The sequence below is a fragment of the Macaca fascicularis genome, chromosome 2 (assembly GCF_037993035.2).
Source record: "Macaca fascicularis isolate 582-1 chromosome 2, T2T-MFA8v1.1".
NCBI classification, from domain to species: Eukaryota; Metazoa; Chordata; class Mammalia; order Primates; family Cercopithecidae; genus Macaca; species Macaca fascicularis.
In genome coordinates this window covers 100,909,120-100,936,843 of record NC_088376.1, presented here as the reverse complement: position 1 = coordinate 100,936,843, position 27,724 = coordinate 100,909,120, and the positions used below count along the sequence as shown (strand labels likewise).

Sequence of the window (27,724 nt, the reverse complement as noted above, 5' to 3'; positions counted from 1 at the left end):
GGGGAACTATTAGCAAATAATTATTTTTTTCCATGTAACTTTTTATTTTGATATCATTTCAAACTAAGAAAAATGTTGCAAGAAATAGCATAATGAAATCCACATATTCTTTCTTCAGGTTCACCAATTATTGTCACCCATCTGCTTTGTCATTTTTTCTCTTTTTTTCCCCCCTGAACTGCTTGAGATTAAGTTGCAAGCATCAAACCTGTTACCGCTAAACATGTCAATGTATATTTCCTAACAAGGACAATGTCTCACATGATTACAATACAGTGATCAAAGTTAGGAAATTTAACATTGATTGAATTAAAATCCACGTCCATTTTCAAATTTTTCAAATTCACCATAAAGAGCTTTTTTAGGGCAATTGACTGTCATAATAAAGTTCAATTGACTGGCTGGGCGCGGTGGCTCACACATGTAATCCCAGCACTTTGGGAGGCCGAGGTGGGTGGATCATGAGGTCAGGAGATCGAGACCATCCTGGCTAACGTGGTGAAACCCCGTCTCTACTAAAAAACACAAAAAAATTAACTGGGCATGGTGGCGGGCACCTGTAGTCCCAGCTACAGGCTGAGGCAGGAGAATGGCGTTAAACTGGGAGGCGGAGCTTGCAGTGAGCCGAGATCGCGCAGCTGCACTCCAGCCTGGGCGACAGAGCGAGATTCCATCTCAAAAAAAAAATAAATAAATAAATAAATAAATAAATAAATAAATATATTTATTTCAATTGACTGCCATAACAAGATTCTTTATGGTTAATTCCCTCTATGCATCCACCTCCTGCCCCCACTCCAATCCAGGATTCAATTCAGGACCCCATATTACATATGATTGTTATATCTCTTTGGTTTCCTTTAATTCACAACACTTTCTGAGATTTTCTTTGTCTTTCACTAAACAAATAATGTGAGTGCATTGTCCCCACCTTTATGGACTGTAGCTTTGGTAGATAAGGAGAAAAATGGACTTTTGAGCTGGACACCAAGTCAGGTGCATTACCTGTGGCTTCTCTTCCCATCAGGTCTCTGTGACCACCCTCATTAACTTAAAGGAATTGAAGTCCTTCCGAACTCTGCGAGCACTGAGGCCTCTTCGTGCGCTGTCCCAGTTTGAAGGAATGAAGGTACATTCTGCAGAGGAGTGGGTGGAAGTTCAGTTAACAGGGAAAGGTGGAAAGACCAACAGTTCTTTCTGGGCTGAGATTTCCTTAAATTGCCAAGCTTTCCCTGGGTTATTTCCCAGCCTGCCCACTGCTTAGAATTTGAGAGGTAGGGAAAAGCCTAAGATAGTACTTTCTACCCTAAAAGCTTCTGTGACAGCCAAGATGAGTTCTAGCTTCCCTTCAGAATCCTGGGGTAGGTGTCCATAAGTCTCTAACACTGTCATCACAGGGCACTTCTCAAGGTATCCTTAGTGGCAACAGAGAGGACCCATTATGTAGGTAGCTGAGAGCAGGGCTTGTCATGGGGGTGGGGCGCATGTATGTGGAGATTAAGGACAGAGCTCCAAAAGATCCAGCCCTGCGCATCAGGCCCATCCTGAGAATCGAAGAGCCTGGTGCATCCTACCAGTCTGTTATGGTTTTCTCTGGTTTTGTTTCCATAAGGTGGTGGTCAATGCTCTCATAGGTGCCATACCTGCCATTCTGAATGTTTTGCTTGTCTGCCTCATTTTCTGGCTCATATTTTGTATTCTGGGAGTACACTTCTTTTCTGGAAAATTTGGGAAATGCATTAATGGAACAGAGTCAGTTATAAGTTATACCATCATTGCAAATAAAAGTCAATGTGAAAGTGGCAATTTCTCTTGGATCAACCAGAAAGTCAACTTTGACAATGTGGGAAATGCTTACCTCGCTCTGCTGCAAGTGGTGAGTACAATCAGTATGTTTTTCACTCTGAGGAGAAAATACTTCAAATAATCATGAATTGTTTCTCAGCTAAAAAATGCAGTGACTCCATTGTGATAATAGAAGCAAATCCTGATTCCTCATATGAAAGCCAATGTCTACTGGAATTGTCCTCTACTGAGCATCTGCAACTTCATTGACTGCTGAGCCTCAGCTTCCTAGTGATGCCCCTTTAAGGATCTGTACGTCTCACCTTGTCCTGTATGGCACCTTTGCTGGCTCTCCACATCTCCAGGCAGAGAGGAGTGGAGCCTTGGGTGTAGGTCATGACACTTTGAACAGTTCCCTGTTTAAACCACAGTTGCCAGGTCTTGAACAGGCAGTGCAAATAAATATGGCATCAGAAAAGAACCCTTAGCCAGTCTCTTTTCAGCTGTTGGGCCACAGCTTCAGCTTCTCTGGTAACTTTTAAGGTGGAAATTTCTTGTTTTTAAACTTTGTATCTTGTACAAATGAAGAAGAAGAAAAAAAATCCAAGACACACATCCTTGAGTTCTCTTCTACTGTTCTTTTATTTGAGCATCCTGTCCTAGAAAGTTGGGGTATCATCTTATATATTCAGCCCACTGGACCTCACCTGCTTTTCCATGCCACGTGTCTGTTGATGGCAAGTCTACATTTGTATTATTCATGTTTTTCTGCTTTTGCTGCAGGCAACATTTAAGGGCTGGATGGATATTATATATGCAGCTGTTGATTCCAGAGAGGTGAGTCAGTGTTCTACCATGTTCTGGAGTGTTAGGGTCAAGTCAGAGATACCACGGCTACATGGACAGTCCAGAACTTATGGCATCATAGTTCCAGCAGCCAGGGTTCTCTGCCTTGTTTTCTTTGGAACAAAACACCATGAGATACCACCGCCTGATACAAAGGGTTCTTACACATCCTCTAGTGAGTATCTGATACCCACCCAGTATTTTCTAAAATCCAATCCTCTTTCTCCATGGTGGCCAAGGAAAAACCACTCATATAGGAGATGGAGCCAAAAGTGGCCGAATCACAGGATGCCTTGATTTTCCTCTTACCTCTTCTCCAAATGGTTGTATAAGCAGAAACCAAATTTCAAAGAGTATCTGTCTTAGACTGTGGAAAACCTTAAGACTGCACTAAATTTGCAAGGGAGACCCTTCCATAGCTCCAGACTCCCTAGTGATGGCCAACTGGAATTTTAGTTAAAGAAAAAGATAATCACGGACTCCCAAAGTTGGAAGTGTACTCAGTAATCTAGCCTAGCTTCTATTTTCCAGCTTGGAAATTTGAGGGATAAAAAGAAAGAGTTTCCCAAAGCCATAGAGTGAGCAGATGGTTAGCTCAAGAATGGAGTCAATGGCAGAAATTACTGTTTTCTATTGCAGCATATGTGTGTGTTTTGACCTGTTTGGGAGTCAGCAGAGTTGATGCCTAACACCGTATTCAGTACCTGTGAGCTGGTACAGACTGAGTATCCCTTATCTGAAATGCTTGGGACCAGAAGGGTTTCAGATTTTGAATTTTGTAAGATTTGGGAATATTTGCATAATACTTACAGTTGAGCATCCCTGATCTGAAAATCCAAAATGCCACAGTGAACATTTCCTTTAAGCATGACCTTTGCATGTTATGTCAGCACTCAAAAAGTTTCAGATTCTGGAACACTTGAGACTTTGAATTTTCAGATTAAGGATGTTCAACCTGTAGTAGCAGTAGAGGTGGTTTGAGTAGTGTTATAGCAGCACCAAGAGATGAGAATGAATCTTTATGGTGATTCCAGTTGTCATAAATTCACAGATTGGCATTATAAGTTAATATACAGATGATGCATAGCAACAAATCTGAGTTTGCTTACTTCTGTGGGTGTGTTAATAAAATCAACTTTCTGGAAAGGCGGAGCTAACAGTAGATACTTAACTGTTTATAACAATTATAGTTTACATTGTAATGTTTATATATATTTATATGTAATTACAAATTAATTACATATAATTTTTATATGTAATTATAAAATTATGTTGTGTATATAATTATAAAATGTACTTTTATAATTTCATAATTTTAAAATGTAATTTTATAATTATATACACAACATAATTTTATAATTACAATTTATAGCAAAGGAAATATTTTAAAAATACTAATGTACTCATTTGTCTTTTTGAGTACATGACCTTCACTCTAGTTTGGCTTTGACATCCATCTTCGTGGAGGTGGAGATGGGGAGTGGGGAGGAAAGGTTTTGCAGATGTGTAGCAGACAAGGTGTGTGGCTTGCAAATGCTCCCAGAGTGAGTGACAGGTGGGTGGAAATGTGTGGAGGGGTGCCTGTTTTGGTGCTGGTCCTGCTATGTACTGGTTGTTGTATGCTGGCTTCTAGCCTGATGACTCTTGTCTATGTAGTCACCCAGCACCCTGCTGGCCTCAAATATTGAAGTTGTGATTGTTGAAACTGCGGGCATTCTCCCCATCATTTCCTCCTGGCCTTAAATGCTGGTTCTCTGCCATATCCTCCACAGGGTCCTTGGCAGTCTACTCCCATCCCTTGCTACAAGGCCCAACATGACAAGCCCATAGCTATGAACTCCATGTCCAAGCCACATGAGAACTGAGAGGTTCAAGAGACTTCTCTCTGTTCAATTATGTTACTCTAATCTCTTAAGTCAGCCTGCCTGCCTAATATATCTCAGGCCTTCCTACTAGTAATTCCTTCCAGAAAAATGCAGAAGTAAAGCGAGAATACCCTCTCTGCCTTCCATTTCCCTCAATTTACTGGATCCCAACCCCTCTTTCCAGACCCAAAGAGGGATAATCAGGACAGATATCTTGTAGCTCTGATTTTCTGTCTCTGTTTATTTTTCCTACATTTCCTATGGACAAATTGAGTAAGCTTTGATCATTTCATATTCTTGTCTAAACCTCCCTCCAATAAAACTCTCCACCTTCAAACCCTTGATCTAACAAAGAGGGACATGAAGGAGTGTAGACATTCCTATATCTCAAAGCAATAACCTAACTTGCAAGACTATTAGCCTACTTGGCAATTTTATTTTAAATGTCCAATGCTGAATATTCTTTCCATTACATTGTTTCTGTACTAATGTCTACCTTTTGTTCAAATAAATGGATGCCTCAAGCAAACCTGGACTAAGGTCAGGTAGTCTTTGTAGCAAAAGAGAGAAATAATATTTTCAAATAATTAACTTCATTACACTAGTCTACATTGTGAGTGTTGAATAACAAATACCATAAATACATTCAACATTAGTCAGAGCTATCAGCACTTACGTCTTTGATGTGATAGAAGGGAAAAAAGTGAAATTCTTTTGCTACCTGCCTAAAAGTGCTTGACGCCAATAACAATGCGAAGGACTTGAATGAAAGGGATCTCAGATGATTTGGGCGGTACCTCGAACTAGGAGAGCTTGGTTGAAGTCAATTTGTATCCATTTTAGAGCTTGATCATTCATTCATTCATTTAGATATTTATTCCATGTGTGTCAAAAATCTACATATCAGAAGGTATGCTAGGCACAAGGAATTTAAGAGTGAAAGGACATAACCACATATTAAATAAAGCAGTGGGCTCTATATGGGGGACATAGTAGTTTGACAACATTTAGTAGTTTAGTCACCTCTGCCCAAGGTGAATGTGCCCCTCCTCTGGTGGCCTCACTTCCAGTCAGGTTCCCTCCAGTTACATATCCATATGGACATTCCATATGGATGACTTTTTAAAAACACAAATGTGATCATACCACTCCTCTCCCTTACAATCCCTCAATGATTCTCCTTTGCTTAGAATAAAAAGCCCAATTTTCCACCACCCCAGGTCCCCACCACATGCCACCACTCAAGCTGAGCTGGGAAAACTGAGAGACAGGCTCCCAACAGGGTCCATGGCTGTTAGGAAGAGGCTATGTGGTCAATGCTGCTGTAAGAAACACCTTGGTCTTCTAGATAAGGCAGTTCGATGCTTATATTTTTCTCCAGTAATTGTTTTTTTCTCTTATTAAAAAAATTTCTAACAGAAAGAACAGCAGCCAGAGTTTGAGAGCAATTCACTCGGTTACATTTACTTCGTAGTTTTTATCGTCTTTGGCTCATTCTTCACTCTGAATCTCTTCATTGGTGTTATTATTGACAACTTCAACCAACAGCAGAAAAAGATAAGTATCCGAGTTGTCTTGATTTGGTAATTTTATCTCTGTCCTCCAAATGCATTGAAACATAATTCTGGCCTAGAATATTATACAAAGTAGCCTTTATGATCTGCACAATAACAAGGAGGGAGCCTCCCATGTCTGCCTGGAGATGATCCTCAAAGATGAGGCTGAAAGAAGACTGAAAACATCTGGGTTTAGTTAAGTCATTGCTTTTATTCTCTTTTACCTTCTTAATCAATGGACATTGTTACTATTGAGATGAAACCCATTAATAATTGAACCCTAATAGAACAACCACCACCAGGATTAGTATTTATTAAATATGACAGGAGGGTCATATTTTAATAATCTTTCAAATGCACTTTATTACCACAATAAAAATAATATACTCTCCTTTTTCAGCCAATGTATCCTGGCCCCCAGCCCCCAAGCCTCAGCAGATCTATCCACCCTACTTGGAAAGAAGATGATTGGGGAAGAGGCAGGGCTAGGGAGGTTTCCTTCTCCATACACTATAATAAACACATATTTATTTTGCTGATTCTAAAATCCACAGGAGCTTTATAGTGAATGTGAAAATTAAGGAAGATAAAAAGAAATTTTAAATCACCCTAAAGTGGCCACCAAATGGTAATCACTTTAGACAATGCCTCTTATGATTTTGGTATAATCCATTTCAGTCACTTTGTATTACTTTTACACAGTTAGAATTACCTTATAATTTTAATTTTGTAGTTTTGACCTCATTAGTTATAAGCTTATGTCGTAAAAGTATCTTTGCTATAAGAATTCTCAGGGCCGCTGGCAGGGCGTGGTGGCTCATACCTGTAATCCCAGTACTTTGGGAGGCCGAGGCGCAGAGATCACTTGAGGTCAGGAGTTCGAGACCAGCCTGGCCAACATGGTAAAACCCAGTCTCTACAAAAAATACAAAAAAAATTAGCCAGCTGTGGTGGTACAGGCCTGTAATCCCAGCTACCCGGGAGGCTGAGGTAGAAGAATTGCTTGAACCCGGGAGACGGAGGTTGCAGTAAGCCGAGATCGCTCCACTGCACTCCAACCTGGGCAACAGAGCGAGACTCCATCCCAAAAAAAAAAAAAAAAAAAAGAAAAGAATTCTCAGGGCTGAATTACATTGCATATTATGGATAGATCATAATTTATCCTGATCATTCCCCTCTTTGGACATTTATAGGTTGTTTTTAAATTTCATGCTAGATATTTTGCCCTCAAATTTCCAGATGTGAGAATCCTAGCTCATTTTTCTGTTCTTTCTTGCTCAGTAGTGAAAATAGTTAGAACTTTTTTTTCCCTGAGAGTGGCTCTGAACAGATTTTATGCAGCTTTGTTAGTAGTGTTATGTGTATTCATTATTTAAGAGAAATCCAGTTGCCCTTTATGAGATTTTTGTCTAAATTTTGGTACTAATTTCTGTTTTTGTTGCATCATGGTTTGATTTATGCAAGCTGAAATATATCAAATTTTTGTAAAGATTCTGTGTATATTTGCAAAGATTTATAACCTTTCTGTTCTAAAAAATGAAAAATAACTGATGAAACCTTATTTCTCTTGTATACCTTAACTTAAATCTTGTTTCTTTGCAGCATTTCCCTATAGTCCAGTCTCTTAAGCTTACCATTGGAATTTTAGGAACTGTTAATAGAAATGTAATGTAACTTTAAAATTGTGTCAAAAAATTCAGAACTAGATTCCAAAAAAAAAAAAAAAGTGTTAAAGGTAATTAGCTCTTATCTTTTCCATATACTTAGGTGGCCAAGACATTTTTATGACAGAAGAACAGAAGAAATACTATAATGCAATGAAAAAATTAGGATCCAAAAAACCTCAAAAACCTATTCCACGGCCTCTGGTGAGAGCACTTGAATGACTGTAAATATGTAGAACTGTTGAGTTATTGTGAGGAACTCACATTTCTGCAGTGCCATCCTTCTTTATTTTTAAAATTTGCAGGCATTAAGGACTCAACAGAAGTCAAGACATATTCAAACACTTAGGAAAATTAGATACTCAGATTCAAAAGTAAGAGCCTGGACAACAACTTAAATTTATTTTTTAGTGAGCCAGGCAATATGTGCTTAAGTAAATACTTATTGCAACCATATGAACTTAGTGGTCTGTTTGAACTTAATTTTGACCAGTTTTATTTTATTTCATTTCAGTAGTTTTTGGGGAACAGGTGGTTTTTTTGTTCCATGCATTAAGTTCTTTAGTAGTGATTTCTGAGATTTTGGTGCACATGTCACCCAAGCAGTGCACACTGTATCCAGTGTGTAGTCTTGTATTCCTCACCCTCTTCTCACCCATCTCCTTGATTCCCCAAAGTCCATTGTATCATTCTCATGCCTTTATGTCCTCACAGCTTAGGTCCCACTTATAAGTTAGAAAATACAATACTTGATTTTCAATTCCTGAGTTACTTCACTTAGAATAATGGTCTCCAATTCCATCCAGGTTGCTGCAATTGCCATTATTTCATTCCTTTTTATGGCTGACTAGTATTCCATGGTGTAGATATACCACATTTTCTCTATTTATTCTTTGGTTGGCAGGCATTTAGCTTGGTTTCACATTTTTTCCATTGAGAATTGTTCAGCTACAAACGTGGTGTAAGTGTATTTTTCATATAATAACGTATTTTCCTTTGGGTAGGTACGTAGTAGTGAGATTGCTTAATCGAATAGTAGTTCTCCTTTTGGATCTTTAAGAAATTTCCATACTGGTTTTTATGGTGGTTATACTTGTCTACATTCCCACTAACAGTGTGAAAGTGTTTCCTTTTCACCACATGCCAACATCTATTTTTTTTTTTGATTTTTTAAATTATGATCATTCTTGCAGAAGTAAGGTGGCACCCCACTGTGGTTTTAATTTACATTTGCCTAAGAATTAGTGATGTTGAGCATTTTTTTTCTATGTTTTCCTGGCCATATGTAAATCTTTTTTTGAGAATTGTCTGATTATGTCCTTTGCCTACTTTTGGATAGAATTGTTTTTGTCTTGATGATTCCTTTGAGTTCCTCATAGATCCTGAAAATTAGTCTTTTGTCAGATGCAAAGTGTGTGAATATTTTCTCCCACTTGGTGAGTTTTCTCTTTACTCTGCTGATTATTTCTTTTGCCATGCAGAAGATTTTTAGTTTAATTAGGTCTCATTTATTTATTTTTGTTTTTGTTGCATTTGCATTTGGGTTCTCGGTCATGAATTATTTGCCTAAGCCAATATCTGGAAGAGTTATATTCTAGAATTTGTATGGTTTCAGGTCTTAGAGTTAAGCCTGATCCATCTTGAGTTAATTTTTGTACCAGGTGAGAGATGAGGATCTAGCTTCATTCTTCTACATGTGAATTGCCAATTATCCCAACACAATTTGTGGAATAGGGTGCCCGTCCCCCAATTTATGTTTGTTTGCTTTGCCAAAGATCAATTGGCTGTAACTATTTGGCTTTTTTGGAGAGTTCTCTATTCTGTTCCACTGGTCTACATACTTGTTTTTATACCAGTACCATGCTGTTTCAGTAACTATGGCCTTGTAGTATAGTTTAAAGTCCAGTAATGTGATTCCTCCAGATTTGTTGTTTTTGCTTAGTCTTGCTTTGGCTATGCAGGCTCTTTTTTGGTTCCATATGAATTTCAAGAATTTTTTTCTAGTCTTGTGAAGGATGATGGTGGTATTTTGTTGGGAATTGCATTGAGTCTGTAGATTGCTTTTAACAGTATGGTCATTTTCACAATGTTAATTCTACCTATCCATGAGCAGGGGATGTGTTTCCATTTGTTTGTGTCATTAATGATTTTTTTCAGCAGTGTTTTGTAGTTTTCCCTGTAGAGATCTTTCATCTCCTTGGTTGGGTATGTTTGTAAGTATTTTATGTTTTTCTGCAGCTGTTGTAAAATACATTGAATTCTTGATTTGTTTCTCAGCTTGGTTGTTGTTGGTGTATAGCAGTGCTACTGATTTATGTACATTGAATTTGTATCCTGAAACTTTACTGAATTCATTTATTAGATCTAGGAGTTTTTTGGATGAGTCTTTAGGGTGTTCTAAATATACAGTCATATCCTTGGCAAACAGCAATAGTTTGACTTCCTCTTTTCCAATTTGAATGCTCTTTATTTCTTTCTCTTATCTGATTGCTCTGGCTAGGACTTCCAGTGCTATGTTGAATAGAAGTGGTGAAAGTGGGCATCCTTATCTTGTCCCATTTGTTATGGGGAATGCTTTCAACCATTATCTGTTCAGTATGATGTTGGCTGTGGGTTTGTCACAGATGGCTTTTACTACCTTGTGCTATGTTCCTTCTATGCCAATTTTGCTGAGGGTTTTTTATCATAAAGAGATGCTGATATTGTCAAATGTTTTTTCTGTGTCTATTGAGATGATCATATAATTTTTGTTTTTAATTCTGTTTATGTGATGTATCACACTTATTGGCTTGTGTATGTTAAACCATCCCTGCATTCCTGGTATAAAACCCACTTGATCATGGTGGATTTTCTTTTTGATATGCTGTTGGATTTAGTTAGCTAGTATTTTTTGAGTTGGATTTAGTTAGCTAGTATTTTTTGAGTATTTTGCACCTATTGTCATCAGGGATGTTGGTCTGTAGTTTTCTTTTTTGTTGTGTCCTTTCCTGGTTTTGGTATTAGGGTGATACTGGCTTCATAGAATGATTTAGGGAGGAGTTCCTCTTTCTCTATCTTTTAGTGTCAGTGTAACCAGCCTTGCCCTCTGCCTAGTCAGAGCCAACTTATCAAGATGGGGGAATTGCAATGGAGAAAGAGTAATTCACACAGAGCTGGCTGTGTGAGAGATGAGAGTTTTATTATTACTCACATCAGTCTCCCCGAGCATTCAGGGATCAGAGTTTTTAAAGATAATTTGGTGGATAGGGGCTAGGGAAATGGGGAGTGCTAATTGGTCAGGTTTGATATGGAATCATAGGGGGTCAAAGTGAGATTTTCTTGCTGTCTTCTGTTCCTGGGTGGAATGGCAGAACCAGTTGAGCCAGATTATGGGTCTGGGTGGTGTCAGCTGATCCATCCAGTGCAGGGTCTGCAAAATATCTCCAGCACTGATCTTAGGTTTTACAATACTGATGTTATCTCCAGGAGCAATTTGAGGAGGTTCAGACTCTTGGATCCCAGAGGCTGCACGACCCCTAAACCCTAATTTCTAATCTTGTAGCTAATTTGTTAGTCCTGCAAAGGCAGCCTGGTCCCCAGGCAAGAGGATGGGGTCTTTTTGGGAAATATCTATTATCAATTTTGTTTCAAAGTCAAGCCATGAATTGAATTCCTTCCCAAAGTGAGTTCAGCCTATAGCCAGGAATGAACAAGGACAGCTTAAAGGTTAGAAGCAGATGGAGTCCATTAGGTGTGATCTCTTTCACTATCATAATTTCCTCAGTTATAATTTTGCAAATGCAGTTTCATAAGTAGGATTGGTACCAATTCTTCTTTAAATGTCTGATAGATTTCAGCTGTTGATCCATCTGGTCCTGGACTTTTTTAGGTTGGTAACTTTTTTATTACTGTTTCAATCTTGCTACTTTTTATTGGTCTGTTTAGAGTTTCTACTTCTTCCTGATTTAATCTAGGGTGGTTGTATATTTCCAGGAATTTATCCATTTCCTCTGGATTTTCTAATTTGTGCATGTATGTGTTTGTAGTAGCCTTGAATGATCTTTTGTATTTCTGTGGTATCAGTTGTAATATCTCCTGTATCATTTTTAATTGAGCTTATTTTGATATTTCTTCTTTTCTTGGTTAATCTCACTAAAGGTCTATCATTTTTGTCTTTTCAAATAACCAGCTTTTTGTTTAATTTATCTTTTGTATTTTTTTGTTTGTTTCAGTTTCATTTAGTTCTGCTTGATCTTTGTTATTTATTTTCTTCTGCTGGGTTTGGATTTGCCTTTGGCTTGTTTTTCTTTCTCTGGTTCCTTGAGATCTGACCTTAGATTGTCTGTTAGTGCTTTTTCAGACATTGTGATGTAGGCATTTAATGCTATACACTTTCCTCTTAGCACCACTTTCACTGTATCTCAGTGGTTTTCATAAGTTGTGTCACTATTATCATTCAGTTCAAATAATTTTTAAATTTCCCTCTTGATTTCGTTGTTAACCTAAAGATCATTCAAGAGGAGATTGTTTAATTTCCATGTATTTGTATAGTTTTGAAGGTTCCTTTTGGAGTTAATTTCCAGTTTTATTGCACTGTGGTCTGGAAAGATACTTGATATGATTTAGATTTTCTTAAATTTATTATGACTTGCTTTGTGATCTATCATATGGTCTATCTTGGAGAATGCTCCGTGTGCTGATGAATAGAAAATATATTCTTCAGTTGTTGGGTAGAATATTCTGTAAATATCTGTTAATTTCGTTTGTTCTAGGGTATAGTTTAAGTCCATTGTTTCTTTGTTTAATTTCTGTCTTGATTATCTGTCTAGTGCTGTCAGTGGAGTACTGAAGTCTCCCACTATTATTGTGTTGCCTCATTACTTAGGTCTAATAGTGATTGTTTATGAATTTGGGAGCTCCAGTGTTAGGTGCATATATATTTAGGACTGTGATGTTTTCCTGTTGGACTAACCATTTTATCATTATATAATGTCCCTCTTTGTCTTTTTTAACTGTTGTTGCTTTAAAGTCTGTTTTGTCTGATACAAGAATAGCTACTCTTGCTCACTTTTCATTTCCATTTGCATGGAATATCTTTTTTCACCCTTTACCTTAAGTGTATGAGTCCTTATGTGTTAGGTGAGTCTCTTGAAGACAGTAGATGCTTGCTTTGTGGATTTGTATCCATTCTACAATTCTGTATCTTTTAAAGGGAGCATTTAGGCCATTTACATTCTACATTAGTATTGAGATGTGAGTTACTGTTCTATTCATCATGTTAGTTGTTGCCTAAATACTTTGTTGAGTTTTTTGAAATTATGTTGCTGTTTTATAGGCCCCATGCTTTAAGGAGGCTTTGTTTGTTTGGTTTTGGTGTATTTCAAGGTTTTGTTTCATAATTTAGAATTCCTTTTTGCATTTCTTGTAGTGTTGGTTTGGTGGTGATGAATTCTCTCAGCATTTATTTGTCTGAAAAAGACTTTACCTTTCCCTCATTTATGAAGCTTAGTTTCACTGGATACAAAATTCTTGGCTGACAATTATGTTGTTTATGGAGGCTAAAGATAGGACCCCAGTTCCTTCCAGCTAAAGATAGGACCCCAGTTCCTTCCAGCTGGTAAGGTTTCTGCTGAGAAGTTAACTGTTAATCTGATAGGTTTTCCTTTATGGGTTATCTAATTCTTTTGTCTCACAGCTCTTGACTCTTTCCTTCATCTTGACTTTGGATAACTTGATGACTATGTTCCTAGGTGATAATCTTTTTCTGATGAACTTCCCAGAAGTTTTTTGAGCTTCCTATTTGGTTGTCTAGATTTCTAATTAGGCCAGGAAAGTTTTCCTCAATTATTTCTTCAAGTAAGTTTTCTGAACTTTAGATATCTCTTCTTCATCAGGAAGACCAGTTATTCTTAGGTTTAGCCATTTAACATAATCCCAAATGTCTTGGAGGCTTCATTCATTTTTAAAACTTTTTCTTTGTCTTTGTCTGATTGGTTTTTAATTCAAAAGCCTTGTCTTTGAGCTCTAAAGTTCTTCTACTTGTCCTAGTCTATTGTTGAAACTTAGCATGGCATTTTGCATTTCCCTGGGTGTGTCTTTCACTTCCAGAAGTTGTGACTATTTTTTTCTTTATGATATCTATTTCTCTGGAAAAATTTTTTATCCATCTCTTGTATTGTTTTTTAAATTTCTTTAACTGGGTTTTCACCTTTCTTTGGTATCTCCTTGATTAGCTGAATAATCAATCTTCTGAATTCTTTATCTGGAAATTCAGAGATTTCTTCTTGGTTTAGATCCATTGCTGGGAAGCTAGTATGATCTTTTGGAGGTGTTATAGAACCCTGTCTTGTCATATTACCAGAATTACTTTTCTGGTTCCTTTTCACTTGGGTGAAAAATTGTTACTTATTTTATTACTTAAAATTGTTCTTGGATTTAATTTTAATTGAACTTTAAAAAAAATTTTTTTTTAATTTAAAATATTTCCCTCTTTAACATCAGTGTGTATTTTAGCCTAATTTGATTATTGGTACTTGTAGGAGTAAAGACTGTATATGAGATCCTTAGTTATAGAGCGTCATTGTGAGAAGTGACAGTGTGCTGGCAGCCCTTCCTTGCTCTTGGCACCTCCTCAGCCTTGGTGCCCACTCTGGTCATGCTTGAGGAGCCCTTCAGCCTGCTGCTGCACTGTGGGAGCCCCTCTCTGGGCTGGCCAAGGCTGGAGCCGGCTCCCTCTGCTTGCGGGGAGGTGTGGAGGGAGAGGTGCGGATGGGAACCGAGGCTGCACAAGGTGCTTATGGGCCAGTGCGAGTTCCAGGTAGGCGTGGGCTCGGTGGGCCCCACACTTGGAGTGGCCGGCTGGCGCTGCCGGCCCCAGGCAGTGAGGGGCTTAGCACCCCGGCCAGCAGCTGCAGAGGGTGTGCTGGGTCCCCAAGTAGTGCTGGCCTGCTGGTACTGCGCTCGAATTCTCACCAGGCCTTAGCTGCCTCCCCATGGGGCAGGGCTCGGGACCCACAGCCCACCATGCCCGAGCCTCCCCCCCACCGTGGGCTCCTGCATGGCCCCAGCCTCCCCTATGAGCACCGCCCCCTGTTCCACGGTGCGGGGTCCCATCAACCGCCCAAGGGCTGAGGAGTGTGGGCACATGGCTCAGGACTGGCAGGCAGCTCCACCTGTGGCCCTGGTGCAGGATCCACTAGGTGAAGCTGACTGGGCTCCTAGGTCTAGTGGGGACTTGGAGAACCTTAAAAGTCTAGCTAAGGGAGTGTAAATACACCAATCAGCACTCTGTGTCTAGCTCAAGGTTTGTAAACACACCAATCAGCACCCTGTGTCTAGCTCAAGGTTTGCAAATGCACCAGTCAGTGCTCTGTATCTAGCTTATCTAGTGGGGACTTGGAGAACTTTTCTGTCTAGCACTGTGTCTAGCTAAAGGTTTGTAAACACACCAATCAGCACTGTGTGTCTAGCTCTGGGATTGTAAACACACCAATCAGCACCCTGTATCTAGCTCAAGGTTTGTAAATACACCAATCAGTATTCTGTATCTAGCTAATCTAGTGGGGACTTGGAGAACCTTTATGTCTGGCTAAAGGATTGTAAATGCACCAATCAGCACTCTGTGTCTAGCTCAAGGTTTGTAAACACACCAGTCAGCACCCTGTGTCTAGCTCAAGGTTTGTGAACACACCAATCAATACTCTGTGTTTAGTTAATTTGGTGAGGACTTGAAGAACTTTTATGTCTAGCTAGAAGATTGTAAATGCACCAATCAGCACTCTGTGTCTAGCTCAAAGTTTGTAAATGCACCAATCAGTGCTCTGTGTCTAGTTAATCTGGTGAAGACTTGGCTAACTTTTATGTCTAGCTAGAGTATTGTAAATGCACCAATCAGCACTCTGTGTCTAGCTCAGGGATTGTAAATGCACCAATCAACACCCTGTCAAAACGGACCAATCAGCTCTCTGTAAAATGGACCAATCAGCAGGATATGGGTGGGGCCAGAAAAGGGAATAAAAGCAGGCTGCCTGAGCCAATAGTGGAAACTTGCTGGGGTCCCCTTCCACGCTGTGGAAGCTTTGTTCTTTTGCTCTTTGCAGTAAATCTTGTTGCTGCTCACTTTTTGGGTCCACACTGCTTTTTTGAGCTGTAACACTCACCGGGAAGGTCTGCAGCTTCACTCCTAAGGCCAGCGAGACCACGAACCCACCGGGAGGAATGAACAACTCCTGACATGCTGCCTTAAGAGCTGTAACACTCACCACTAAGGTCTGCTGCTTCACTCCTGAAGCCAGCGAGACCACAAACACACCAGAAGGAAGAAACTCCAAACATGTCCGAACATCAGAAGGAACAAACTCCGGACACACCATCTTTAAGAACTGTAACACTCACCGCGAGGGTCTGCGGCTTCATTCTTGAAGTCGGTGAGACCAAGAACCCACCAATTCCGGACACAATTGTGCACTGGCTTTCCCTGATGCTGGTTGTAGTAGTAATAGTCTTAGTATGCTGGCAAGTTCACTGCCTCCTATGGGGTTGGAACGGCAGGGATCTCTTGCAGCTTATCTGGTTCTCTCATGGTGTACATTTTTATTTATTTATGTAATTTTCTCCCAGTGTTTTATTTACTGAGTTGATTCAGGCTTCAAGCCAATAGGGAAGGTATTTCTAGGTAGGCACTGGCTATGGTTAAGGCAGGTGGGTAAATGTAGTATCCAACAGTGGGCTGAGGTCCCAGCCATGATGAAGGTGGCTGTGAGAGCTCTCAGATGTGCTGTTTTATCAGGGTGAAGAGGAGAAGCTACCTCAGCTCCTCTGCCAGGTCAGCCAGAAAGCTATTCACCTTATAGCCTCACTCCTGTCCCAGTGTTTTGGCTCTTCAGATCAGACAACCACCTCTTTTCATCTGTAGGAATGTTGATGTTCCAAATAGGGAGGAATTGTGACTCTGCCTCTCACACAGACCTGAATCTGGAGTGCGCTGCTTCTGTGGGGCCACACTCACCCTGGATTGTTCCAGACAGGCTGTCTATTGATGCCTCCATACTGTGTTCCTGTGGGGGAAGCCCCAGCTGTGTCTCAGTGGAGTGCCAGGGGAAAACAAGGACCTCTTCTCCAAGGCCCTTCACAATCACAGAGGATACCTGCCCACTGGGGTAGGGGCGCAGACTTTCCCTACTGTGCCAGCACTGCAATTGTGTTTCTGCTGTGAGAAACTACTCACCAGCAGAAATATCTGGAATTCAAGGCCTGCTCTTCAGATTCTTTTGTCCCACAGGGTAATCCCCTGATGTGGTGCACTCCCCCTTCCCTAGGGATGGGGCTTCCTGAAAGCCAGACTGCAGTGATTGTTCCTGCTCTTTTGGGTCTAGCCACCTGGCAGGGCTACCAGGCTCTGGGGTGGTGCTGGGGAGTGTTTGCAAAGAGTCCTGTGATATGATCTGTTTTCAGGTCTCCCAGGTGTGGATACCAGCACCTGCTCTGGTGGAAGTGGCAGGAGAGTGAAGTAGACTCTGAGAGTCCTTGGTTGTAGATACAGTTAGTATGCTGGCTTTCTCGAATGCTGGTTATACTAGCAGTGAAGTTGTCACGTGGACAGACTCAGGACCTCTGGTTAGCCAGGATGTTGCAGGCAGTAGAATTAGCTGTCGTCTTCCCCTTCCTGGGATCAGGGCTATTCTGTCATGAATTGCAGTCACGTCCTGAGTTGGTTGACCTCCAGCCAGGAGGTGGTGCTTTCAAGAGAGCACCAGCCATACTATTAGCAGTGGGATATATGCTTGCCCTAAGTTGGCCAGGGGAAGTATTCTGACTTTTCAGGTGATGGGCAGAGTCGTAAGGGTTTATGTTTTTTGTGTGCAGCTACCAGGACAGGTAGAGAAAAACCGTCAGGTGGGGGCAGGGTTAGGCAGGTCCAAGTGCAGACTGTCCTTGAATGGGGCTTGCCATAACCACTGTGGGGGATGAGGAGGTGGTCCTCAGGCCAATGGGGTTATGTTCCAGAGGGGATTATGGCTACCTCTGCTGTGCAGTATAGTTCACCAGGGAAGTGGGGAATAGTGAGTAGTGAAAGGCCTTGCCCAGCTCCCACACAGTTAGTGAGGCTGGTCTTGCTCCTGCAGTGCCCTACTAACTGCATGAAGTTTAGATCCAGGCAGCCTATGCAGGGATCTCAGACCTGCCCCAGGCCATAAGTTTCCCTGCTGACAAAGCAAGAATGGCTTTCAGGCCACATCCCTCCCTGTCTGCCCACGATGTCAGCAGCTCGTGCACTTGTATCTGGAGCAATTCCCGTTAGCCCCCTGGATTCTGCTCAAGGAAGTTTGTGCCCAGTCGAAATTATCACAAAATCTAATTGGAAGTTTCTTTCACCCTATGGTCCCTCCTTTATTTGTCTGTCTGCCTTCTCAGAAGGCCTCTGTGAGATACAGTCAGGAATGGCATTCCAGGGCTCAAGCTGGAGACTGGGAGTGCCTTCAAGGTTCCTGCTGCTGCTTCTACTTTTGCACTTCATACAGCTCCCTGAATTCATTTCAGCTCTAGGTAAGGTTACATCCTTCTCTCGTGATCTGGATTTTCAGATTCCCCAGTGGGGATGTGTGTTCGGAGGCAGGTTTTCCCCCCTCTCACTCACACTTTGGGAACTCACTGCTTTTCACCTGTCCTGTGCAGTCTGCAGTCGCGTGTCGCTTCTTTCAAAGGATCTGTGAATTCTTCTGGTTTTCTTGTTACGTTCCTGCGATGGTTCTTGAAGCAAAAGTCCACAGTGTGAGTCTCCACACACTGTTCTCTCCATCCAGGTGGGAGATGCACGTTAGCCTTGCCGCCTGTCTGCCCGTCTTCCTGTTTTTGCTTTTTTCAATTTTGACCAGTTTAAAATGTACTTATAACACTTTTTACTAGTTTTTTTTAGTGTGAGGTTAAGGTCGTGTATACTTCCACTTTACAAGTATTTATGACAAACTTTGTATATCAGGGATTGACAGACTTTTCCTTAAAGACACAGATAGAAAATATTTTAGTCTTTGCTGGCTATTTGTCTCTGTCATAGTACTCAACTCTGCCACTGTGGCACAGAAGCAGCCATAAACAATATAGAAGAAATGAACATGCCTGTATTACAACACAAGTTTTTATGTAGGTACATGAAAATTTGGATTTTATATAATTATCATATGTCACAAAATTTTATTCTTCTTTTGATTTTTGTTTCACCAAACATTTAAAAATGTAAAACCCATTCTGAGCTCATGGGCTGTACAATAACACATAGGTCACTGGATTTGTCCTATAGGCCATGGTTTGCTGATCCCTGCTCTCTATGAATCCTGCTTTGTCAGGTACTATGGGACAAGATAGAAGCAGCATCCAGGGCAGCTCTGTGCTTACAGTCTAACTGAGGAGCTGAGATGTTGTATACATACTTGAGAGCATTGGATTATAAAGTAGTACAACAGGCACAACAAAGTTGGTAGCTCTGACAAGTAAGTTTGAAAGCTCCAAACCTGAGCAGGTCAGTGGAGGCTGAAAAGTCAGGGAAAGCAGTATGAAAGAGGGGCTTGCAATCTGAAGCATGTAGATAATTTGGAAATTCCCATTTGAACATGAGATCCCAAATAATGAATGCAGTTCACCCACTGTTATTCTCAGCACTCAGAATAGAACTTGGCATAAAACGTGTTCTCAGTAATTATTTATTGAATAAAAAATATGCTTTAAGGCACAAACAGAGTCCATCACACTAAAATGAAGTATTTGTGATGCACTAAAAATGTCAATGAATGTCAGGGCCAAGAATTTAGAATTTGTCTTTTACGTAGTGAGAGATTTTTGATCACAGGGTTAATGATAAAATTTTATTTGGGGAGGTTTAACCTGCCAACGGTGTATGGGACTTCAGTTTACCTAAATTGAATCTAGTTTTTAAATACCACCAACGGTTTATGGGACTTCAGTTTACCTAAATTGAATCTAGTTTTTAAATACCAATCTCACTTTCTAGTACTAATTTCACTTTAAAGTTCTTACTTGAACTTGAGCCAACAACAAGAAAAGAGAATTTTTCTTCACATATGCATGCAATACAACCACTGATTCATTACCAGTTGGTCTTGGGTTTGGCATTAACTAAAAGAGTCACAAGACACAATATGTTCCCACATATTTATCAGTGTATTTCAAGCAACGCAGCACACAGCCAAACAGGAGTTGTTACAACATAGATGCACTGCACAGAGTATGCTAGGCTGCAAAAGATGAACTGAAAGTGGGTGCAGACTATGTTAGTATAGGAAAGCTGTCACCTCCATTCCTTAACCATCTTTTATAGCATGTTTTTCACATGGCTTATCTGGGAGTAGGTGCAAAGTCACAGCTCTCCCTGTGTAGCTGCAACTCATGAATCAAGCCTTCAATGAATGATTCTGGTAATAAAACACAATCTCACCACTTAACACTGCATGTTTATCTTGACTTTTACATTCCAGAGAGTAGTGCCGCATGAGATAAATCCAACATCATATCACCAGAAGTCCCTGAGTCTGGGCTTAGACTTCAACAGTTAGCCATTGACCCACAACTTAATCTCCCCAGAGATTTTTTTTTCCATCTCTAAAATCCAAATATTAGCTTTTGACCCTTAAAACAAATGAATAGCAATTGCATAGGAGGAAAACATAGCTGTTTTAGCCTGAGCATTGATGCATTTCATTTCCAGTAATAGAACAAGGGGTTTGGAATCACTTCTGATTTCTCTTGAAACATCTTCACAGGGTGACTTTATTTCTTGGTTAAAAATTCATACTGAAGTATAGGAGTCACTATACGTTCTGAAGTGATGTAGAATGTTTTTTCGATCATCCAACACTTTAGGTAGTCCAACACTTTAGGTAATTTATGCTCTTAATCTTCTCTATTTGTCTTGATGTTAGAGTTAACTATAAAACCAATACTTACCCTCCCTCATATTTCTTTTTGGCCTTCATTCCACTTCCCTGGAGTGCATCCTTGAAAGTGTCTTTTCTCCAGCTCCTTTCTGACTTCCAAATTCATGCTCAAATAGGAAAGGCACTTGACTTTCTAGTGTCTTCTGGCTCTTTGATAAAAGCTTTGGGGCTCCCAGCGCATGGCTTGAAAGTCGCAATGGAAATGTAGTGTCTTCCAGTGTTGTCCCTACCCTCCTTCCTCTCATTGCCCTTGCTCTCCCCGAATGATGTATCATTCACTCCTGTGGTTTTAATTCATATCAGTATTAATGCCATCTGTATTGTAGCTTCCAAACTCATACTTCTACCTGCCATTGCCCTTGGATCCCCCACTGGCACCTGAACTCAACATGCTCAGGTCAGATCTCACCATCTCCTTTTAATATTCCTCATCCTCTGCTCTCTGGCTGGTTAAATGGTTTCATCAACCAGAAACTATATTCTCAATCTTAACTTTCCCAAAGCCCCACTACATTTGAATTCTCTGACAGTTCTTGCTTCTACCTCACATTAGCTCTTAAACATACATGCTTTTATCTTTATCTGCTGTCACCACCACAAGCCAACATCATCTTTGCCTGGGTTACATAACAAATCCCTAGGGTGTCTAAAGATGTATTCTTAGGGGTATATGAGTTCTCTAAAGATAATAATGTAGCCACTTTGATTAAATGATAATATAATATAAAATAATATGTACACAGATTGTATGTGTACCAACGTATAGTCAAGAATGCTGTAAAATGTCAATTTCTGAGTTTGTAGTTAGGAATAGTTTTCCACTAAGTGAAGAACTAAGTAGTGCTTCACAGCAGTTGTATTAAAGAAAATCATGGAATAATTGAGTAATTTCACCACATATGGTAGACTTGGCATGCAAACTTGAGTTAGAACCTGTGCCAGACCAATCACCATATACACACTTTTTGGGCAGTATAGCCATCTATATACAAACCGCATGTAAATTCACCCTCCATTGTAATATAAATTAATAATTTTTTCTGTTTTCAGTTTTAGTAATTATTGGATTCTAATCTCATCTATTAGCTTTATCTTTAAGTGAACAAGAATTTTTAAATTGGCATTGAAGAATTATTTGAATACAGAATTTTGGTTAAGTTCTGATTATTTTGAATTGGTAAAAGGAGCATTGAAGATATTAATTCCATTTTTTCCAACATACTCATGTGAGCAGGTATTCTCTGTACTAATATTGTTGAAGTAAGAATACAGAAAGAGATAAAATATAGACCAAGATTCATCTTTTTATTATTAAATCCAACATGCACTGTTTTATTTCAGCAAAGCACATCATCAATCACATCAGTTATTTTGTTACTAAGACTTTTTAATATTTTTTGTTTTAAAAAATATTTTAATATTAAATGTTTTAATATTTTTTGTTTTAAAGCTATAAGCCTAAGCACTTAAAACCAGTTACTAATTACATTTGAATGAAAATATATAAGGCAACACTGGGGATATATAGGAATTTCTTGCCCTTTGAAAAGGGTCTGTATATTTTTCAAGGAAGTGCTTCAATTGTAAGGAAAAACAAATTCTGTTGTATTTATGTTGTTTTTTATTGTACATAATTTTATTCTTGCATTCAAAATGATTTATAATTTCTTTTTTTTTCTCAGAACAAATGTCAAGGTCTTGTGTTCGACGTAGTCACAAGCCAGATCTTTGACATCATCATCATAAGTCTCATTATCCTAAACATGATTAGCATGATGGCTGAATCATACGACCAATCCAAAGCTGTGAAATCCACCCTTGACCATCTCAACTGGGTCTTTGTGGTCATCTTTACATTAGAATGTCTCATCAAAATCTTCGCTTTGAGGCAATACTACTTCACCAATGGCTGGAATTTATTTGACTCTGTGGTCGTGCTTATTTCTATTGTTAGTAAGTAAAATCAGCAGTCAGAGGGGCTTTAAGAACCAGAAGTAAGTTTGTAAATCTTACTATTTTTTGAAGTTTGTTCAAACTATCCACAAAGCAGAAAACTGGGCCTAGTGTAGTTTCTGAAAGAATAGACAGGGTTACTAATGCCATTCTCTACTGGGAAGTTGCTAGAAGATAGAGAGTAATTTCCATTCCCTGAACTCGCTACACAACTGAGATAGAGTTAAATAATTATGCAGATAATATATTCAATGGAAATAGACAAAATTAAAATGACTCAGAAGTTTTTGGGGTGGTAACCTAATTTATTCAGATAATTGAGTCAAAGTTCCACCTTTCCTGTGCAACTATAAGCCCTGTGAGCATTTTATAGTTTTAAGGATTTACTGCCCATGTTTTTCCTTTGTTTAAAATCCACATGGATGCCAGATCACAATTATTGTGCCCCTGTGGCACTGCTGTGCCCCCTTTCAACCCCTATTCAAGGCCCCATGGCCCACTCTAGATTGGGCTTCCAAGAGTATATCATTCAGACAATCAAAGCTTTTTTTTCTATTCTATATCCCGTGTTAACTTAAACCATAGTGTGAACTATGCTTGTCTCAGATTCTTTGATCCCATTTACTAACCAGCCTCATTCTCTAATCAGTATATTTTTCCTAATCACAGACAGGGTTAACTAAAAGGTTTATAAAAGAATACAAAAGAAAGAAGGTTATTGTCATACACCTTCTTATAAAACACACACATACACACATCATCTTTAAAATTAAATTATTCATGGCTAAATCATAAGTGCTTACTCTGGGTGTTTGAAGTTTGGTTTTAATTAAATTGTTAACTTTTTATAATTATGTAAAACTGTCCAGGAGGCCTTCTCATAGTTCAAAACGCAATGAAGACAAAGAAAACTGATTTTCCAAGTGGACGCTTTTGTGCGATCTCAGAAAGAATGCATCAAACAGATATATTGGATTACGATATTTTGGTTCCTAATGCTACTGCAGCAATGCAGATGTTTCAGAGAACAACAACAAATATGCTACAGTTCATAGTGTTTTCTGGTTTTTAAGCCATGATGTTAATGTAGATAAAGCTTAGCAATAGATTATTCCATGAGTTTACAGTTAAGTAGACCTTTAATTTTTATTAGTCAGTTCCAATCACAAGTCCTGGTGAAACTGACAGCAGCAAAAAAAAAAAAAAAAAAAAAATGGTGGTCGGATGTCTGGGGCAGACCCTCTAAGAACTCAGAGAGCCCTTCCTCTGATGAGTAAAGAGCAGCTCATTCATTCCAAAGTTCCTTCCATGCAATGCCAAGCATCATGCAGTTTGTTAAAATGTTTCTGACTTTTGTCCTTTGAACAACTGCTAAGCAATTGCAGTTATACATGCTGTCTGGCATTTGCTCCAGTGGATGAGAAAATCCACATATTAAGCCAGATAATACTCAGCAGTCGGATTAATCCATATATTAATCTTACTCACTAATGTGGACGGAGTTTTATATGCCTTTGCCAATGTTTCTGCTGTCCAACGCTTAGCCTCAATACTTTTCCAAGCTCTTTCCTAAGTTTTTGGAGAAATGCAAAATGAATGTGAGTTGAAATGAATCTCTCTCTAGGAGTTAACAATATAGTTGAGGTATTACGGCTTACTCATCTTAAAGTGCCAAAAAAAGATAGGGAAATTAATTGAACACCATATCACATGGTGCAAAGCAGAAATGAGCTCAGAGAAAGAACAGATTACTATGAGCTTGATCAGCCCAAGAAATATTCATAGAGGAGGTAAATCTTAAATGATGGGCCTCCTCCAGTTGTTGCTGAATTGGCACTTAATAAATTTTACATCTTTCCGGGTTGACTTCCCAATTAAGGTATGAATTAAACTTCTTTGGCACAATTGAGGAGTCAGTGAAGTATATAATCAACTAGCTCTCTTTAGTCATTAGGTGACAGCAGAGCGTTCCGCTGCCCATAACCCCTAATAGACCCCTAGTGACCTTAGAGGACACTCAAGGTCATTAGGGTCATCGGCACTCAAAGACTGCCCATGACCCCTAACGACCCTAGAAGACTCTCAAAGCAAGAACAAAGCCATGTCTACACAAGGCAAGTATGTTCCAACCATTCTATAATGTTTAGGCCAAAATGTGAGTTGTCTTAAATCCTTGCATCACTTGCCTGCAGAGCAGACAATGGAAGAACAGGGCAACATTTTAGGTCACATATTCAGCTGTTTGATCAAACCTTTGAAATGACATTTATGGGGTTTGCAGCAACAGAGAAAGTATCTCCAAATTGTGTTCCCTTGAGCTTTTTGAGTTTGGGTCTCAGAAGTCCTTGGAATGAGGATGACAAATAAGAACAATCCACAGGCAGCTTCAGCCTAAAGTTGGGCATTCCAATGCTACCATTTCCCTCGAGCCCTACATACACTGTGGCTCTTTCAGCAGATAAACTGTCCTCACCTGTAGTAGGGCTGTATTTAAATTCTTCTACACAAATAAGGACCTGTCCCTTTTAAGGAACTTTGGGATTGGGGATTCTACAATTTCCACTGGCAGCTCAGGCTCAAGGCAACCTTCTGTAGCAGAAATCTCTCCTTGCACTCTAGTCTAAAAGACTCAAGCTGTAGTTTATCTGTTTTACATTCTATATTCTATATATTCAATACATATGGAAACCTGTTGTATTTATTCTTCCTGAGTGGCTTTAAAAACCCAACATAGACAATACACTTCAAGTACATAACTCACAAAATAGGCTTTCATAAACTGCATTCCTTTCCTTAGTTGTCTCTAATATTTTAGACATCCGATCCCATCTAAAATTGTATGGCCCTTGGAAACTTATTTTCTGAATTAAGACACAGATAAGTATTTTCCCTGATAGTGGTAAAAGAAATTCTTAGTTTTGTACATGAGCTACAAAGTGTTGATAAAAAGTTGGCCCCCGTAGGATTCTGAGGCAGGAGACAGGCTGGAGCTGAAACCAGTGTGCCTTCTGGAAACTCATTGACTTTTCTCCTTCTTCTGAGGTACAATGATTTCTACCTTGGAAAGTCAGGAGTACATTCCTTTCCCTCCGACGCTCTTCAGAATTGTCCGCTTGGCTCGGATTGGCCGAATCCTGAGGCTTGTCCGGGCTGCACGAGGAATCAGGACTCTCCTCTTTGCTCTGATGATGTCGCTCCCTTCTCTGTTCAACATTGGTCTTCTACTCTTTCTGATTATGTTTATCTATGCCATTTTGGGTATGAACTGGTTTTCCAAAGTGAATCAAGAGTCTGGAATTGATGATATATTCAACTTCGAGACTTTTGCCGGAAGCATGCTCTGTCTCTTCCAGATAAGCACATCAGCAGGTTGGGATTCCCTGCTCAGCCCCATGCTGCGATCAAAAGAATCATGTAACTCCTCCTCAGAAAACTGCCACCTCCCTGGCATAGCCACATCCTACTTTGTCAGTTACATTATCATCTCCTTTCTCATTGTTGTCAACATGTACATTGCTGTGATTTTAGAGAACTTCAATACAGCCACTGAAGAAAGTGAGGACCCTTTGGGTGAAGATGACTTTGACATATTTTATGAAGTGTGGGAAAAGTTTGACCCAGAAGCAACACAATTTATCGAATATTCTGCCCTTTCTGACTTTGCTGATGCCTTGCCTGAGCCTTTGCGTGTGGCAAAGCCAAATAAATATCAATTTCTAGTAATGGACTTGCCCATGGTGAGTGGAGATCGCCTCCACTGCATGGATATTCTTTTCGCCTTCACCGCTAGGGTACTTGGTGGGTCTGATGGCCTGGATAGCATGAAAGCAATGATGGAAGAGAAGTTCATGGAAACCAATCCTCTCAAGAAGTTGTATGAACCCATAGTCACCACCACCAAGAGAAAGGAAGAGGAAAGATGTGCTGCAGTTATTCAAAAGGCCTTTCGAAAGTACATGATGAAGGTGACCAAGGGTGACCAAGGTGACCAAAGTGACTTGGAAAACAGGCCTCATTCACCACTCCAGACTCTTTGCAATGGAGACTTACCTAGCTTTGGGGTGGTCAAGGGCAAGGTCCACTATGACTGAGCCGTCACCTCCACGCTTACCTCACAGCTTCACAGCCTTGCCTCCAGCCTCTGAGCTCCAGGGGTCGGCAACTTAGTGTATGAACAGGTAGTGGATTCACCAAATTAGCCATTCCATTTTCTTTTCTGGCTAAAAGAAGTGATATTTCAATTTCATTTTAAATGATACAGAGATATAAGATAAAGCTGCCTGACAACCACTGGTACTATGTGAATAAGGAAGAAGACACCAGGAAGGACTGTAAAAGGACATACCAATGTTAGGATTGGAATAGTTCAGGCCGGGCGCAGTGTCTCATACCTGTAATCCCAGCACTTTGAGACGCTGAAGCGAGCAGATCATGAGGCCAAGAGATTGAGACCATCCTGGCCAACATGGTGAAACCCCATCTCTTCCAAAAAATACAAAAATTAGCTGGACATGGTGGCGTGCACCTGTACTCCCAGCTACTCGGGAGGCTGAGGCAGGAGAATCGCTTAGACCTGGGAGATGGAGGTTGCAGTGAGTCAAGATCGTGCTGCTGCACTCCAGCCTGGTGACAGAGTGAGACTCTGTCTCAAAAGAAAAACAAAAAAAAAAAAAAAAAAGGAAAAAAAAAGAAACATGGTTGAAACATGGTTCAAATTATATCTAAATAAAAAAGAATAAGACACAAAAAACACATTAAAATTTTAAGTTGTATTTTCTATGTTTCTAGGTACATCATTTTTGTTTGATATTTTCCTGATGCAAGTATGTGGTTTATCACCTGTAGCTCTTTTGCATGCTAAATGAAAATTCAAAACTTGCCAATAAATGAATAGCTTATTGCAGATTTTTTTACCAACATTAATTATTTTGGGTTTGTTTAAGACCTAGAGGCATAGGCCGGGCGCGGTGGCTCAAGCCTGTAATCCCAGCACTTTGGGAGGCCGAGGCGGGTGGATCACGAGGTCAGGAGATCGAGACCATCCTGGCTAACATGGTGAAACCCCGTCTCTACTAAAAATACAAAAAACTAGCTGGGCGTGGTGGCGGGCGCCTGTAGTCCCAGCTACT

At 39.8% G+C, this 27,724-nt stretch overlaps 1 protein-coding gene across 1 annotated transcript in view; it reads left to right on the top strand.

Annotated features, from left to right (window-relative positions):
- The window catches only part of SCN11A (sodium voltage-gated channel alpha subunit 11), a 108,415-nt gene extending 80,931 nt beyond the window's left edge, over nt 1-27,484 (top strand). The window contains exons 20-26 of the mRNA XM_065540367.1: nt 1,028-1,129; nt 1,613-1,876; nt 2,569-2,622; nt 5,916-6,057; nt 7,820-7,920; nt 22,325-22,595; nt 25,638-27,484. Of these exons, the coding sequence (XP_065396439.1) occupies nt 1,028-1,129; nt 1,613-1,876; nt 2,569-2,622; nt 5,916-6,057; nt 7,820-7,920; nt 22,325-22,595; nt 25,638-26,686 (1,983 nt within the window). The 3' untranslated portion in view covers nt 26,687-27,484. The remainder of the gene's footprint in view (nt 1-1,027; nt 1,130-1,612; nt 1,877-2,568; nt 2,623-5,915; nt 6,058-7,819; nt 7,921-22,324; nt 22,596-25,637) is intronic.
- Nucleotides 27,485-27,724: the final 240 nt, after the last annotated feature.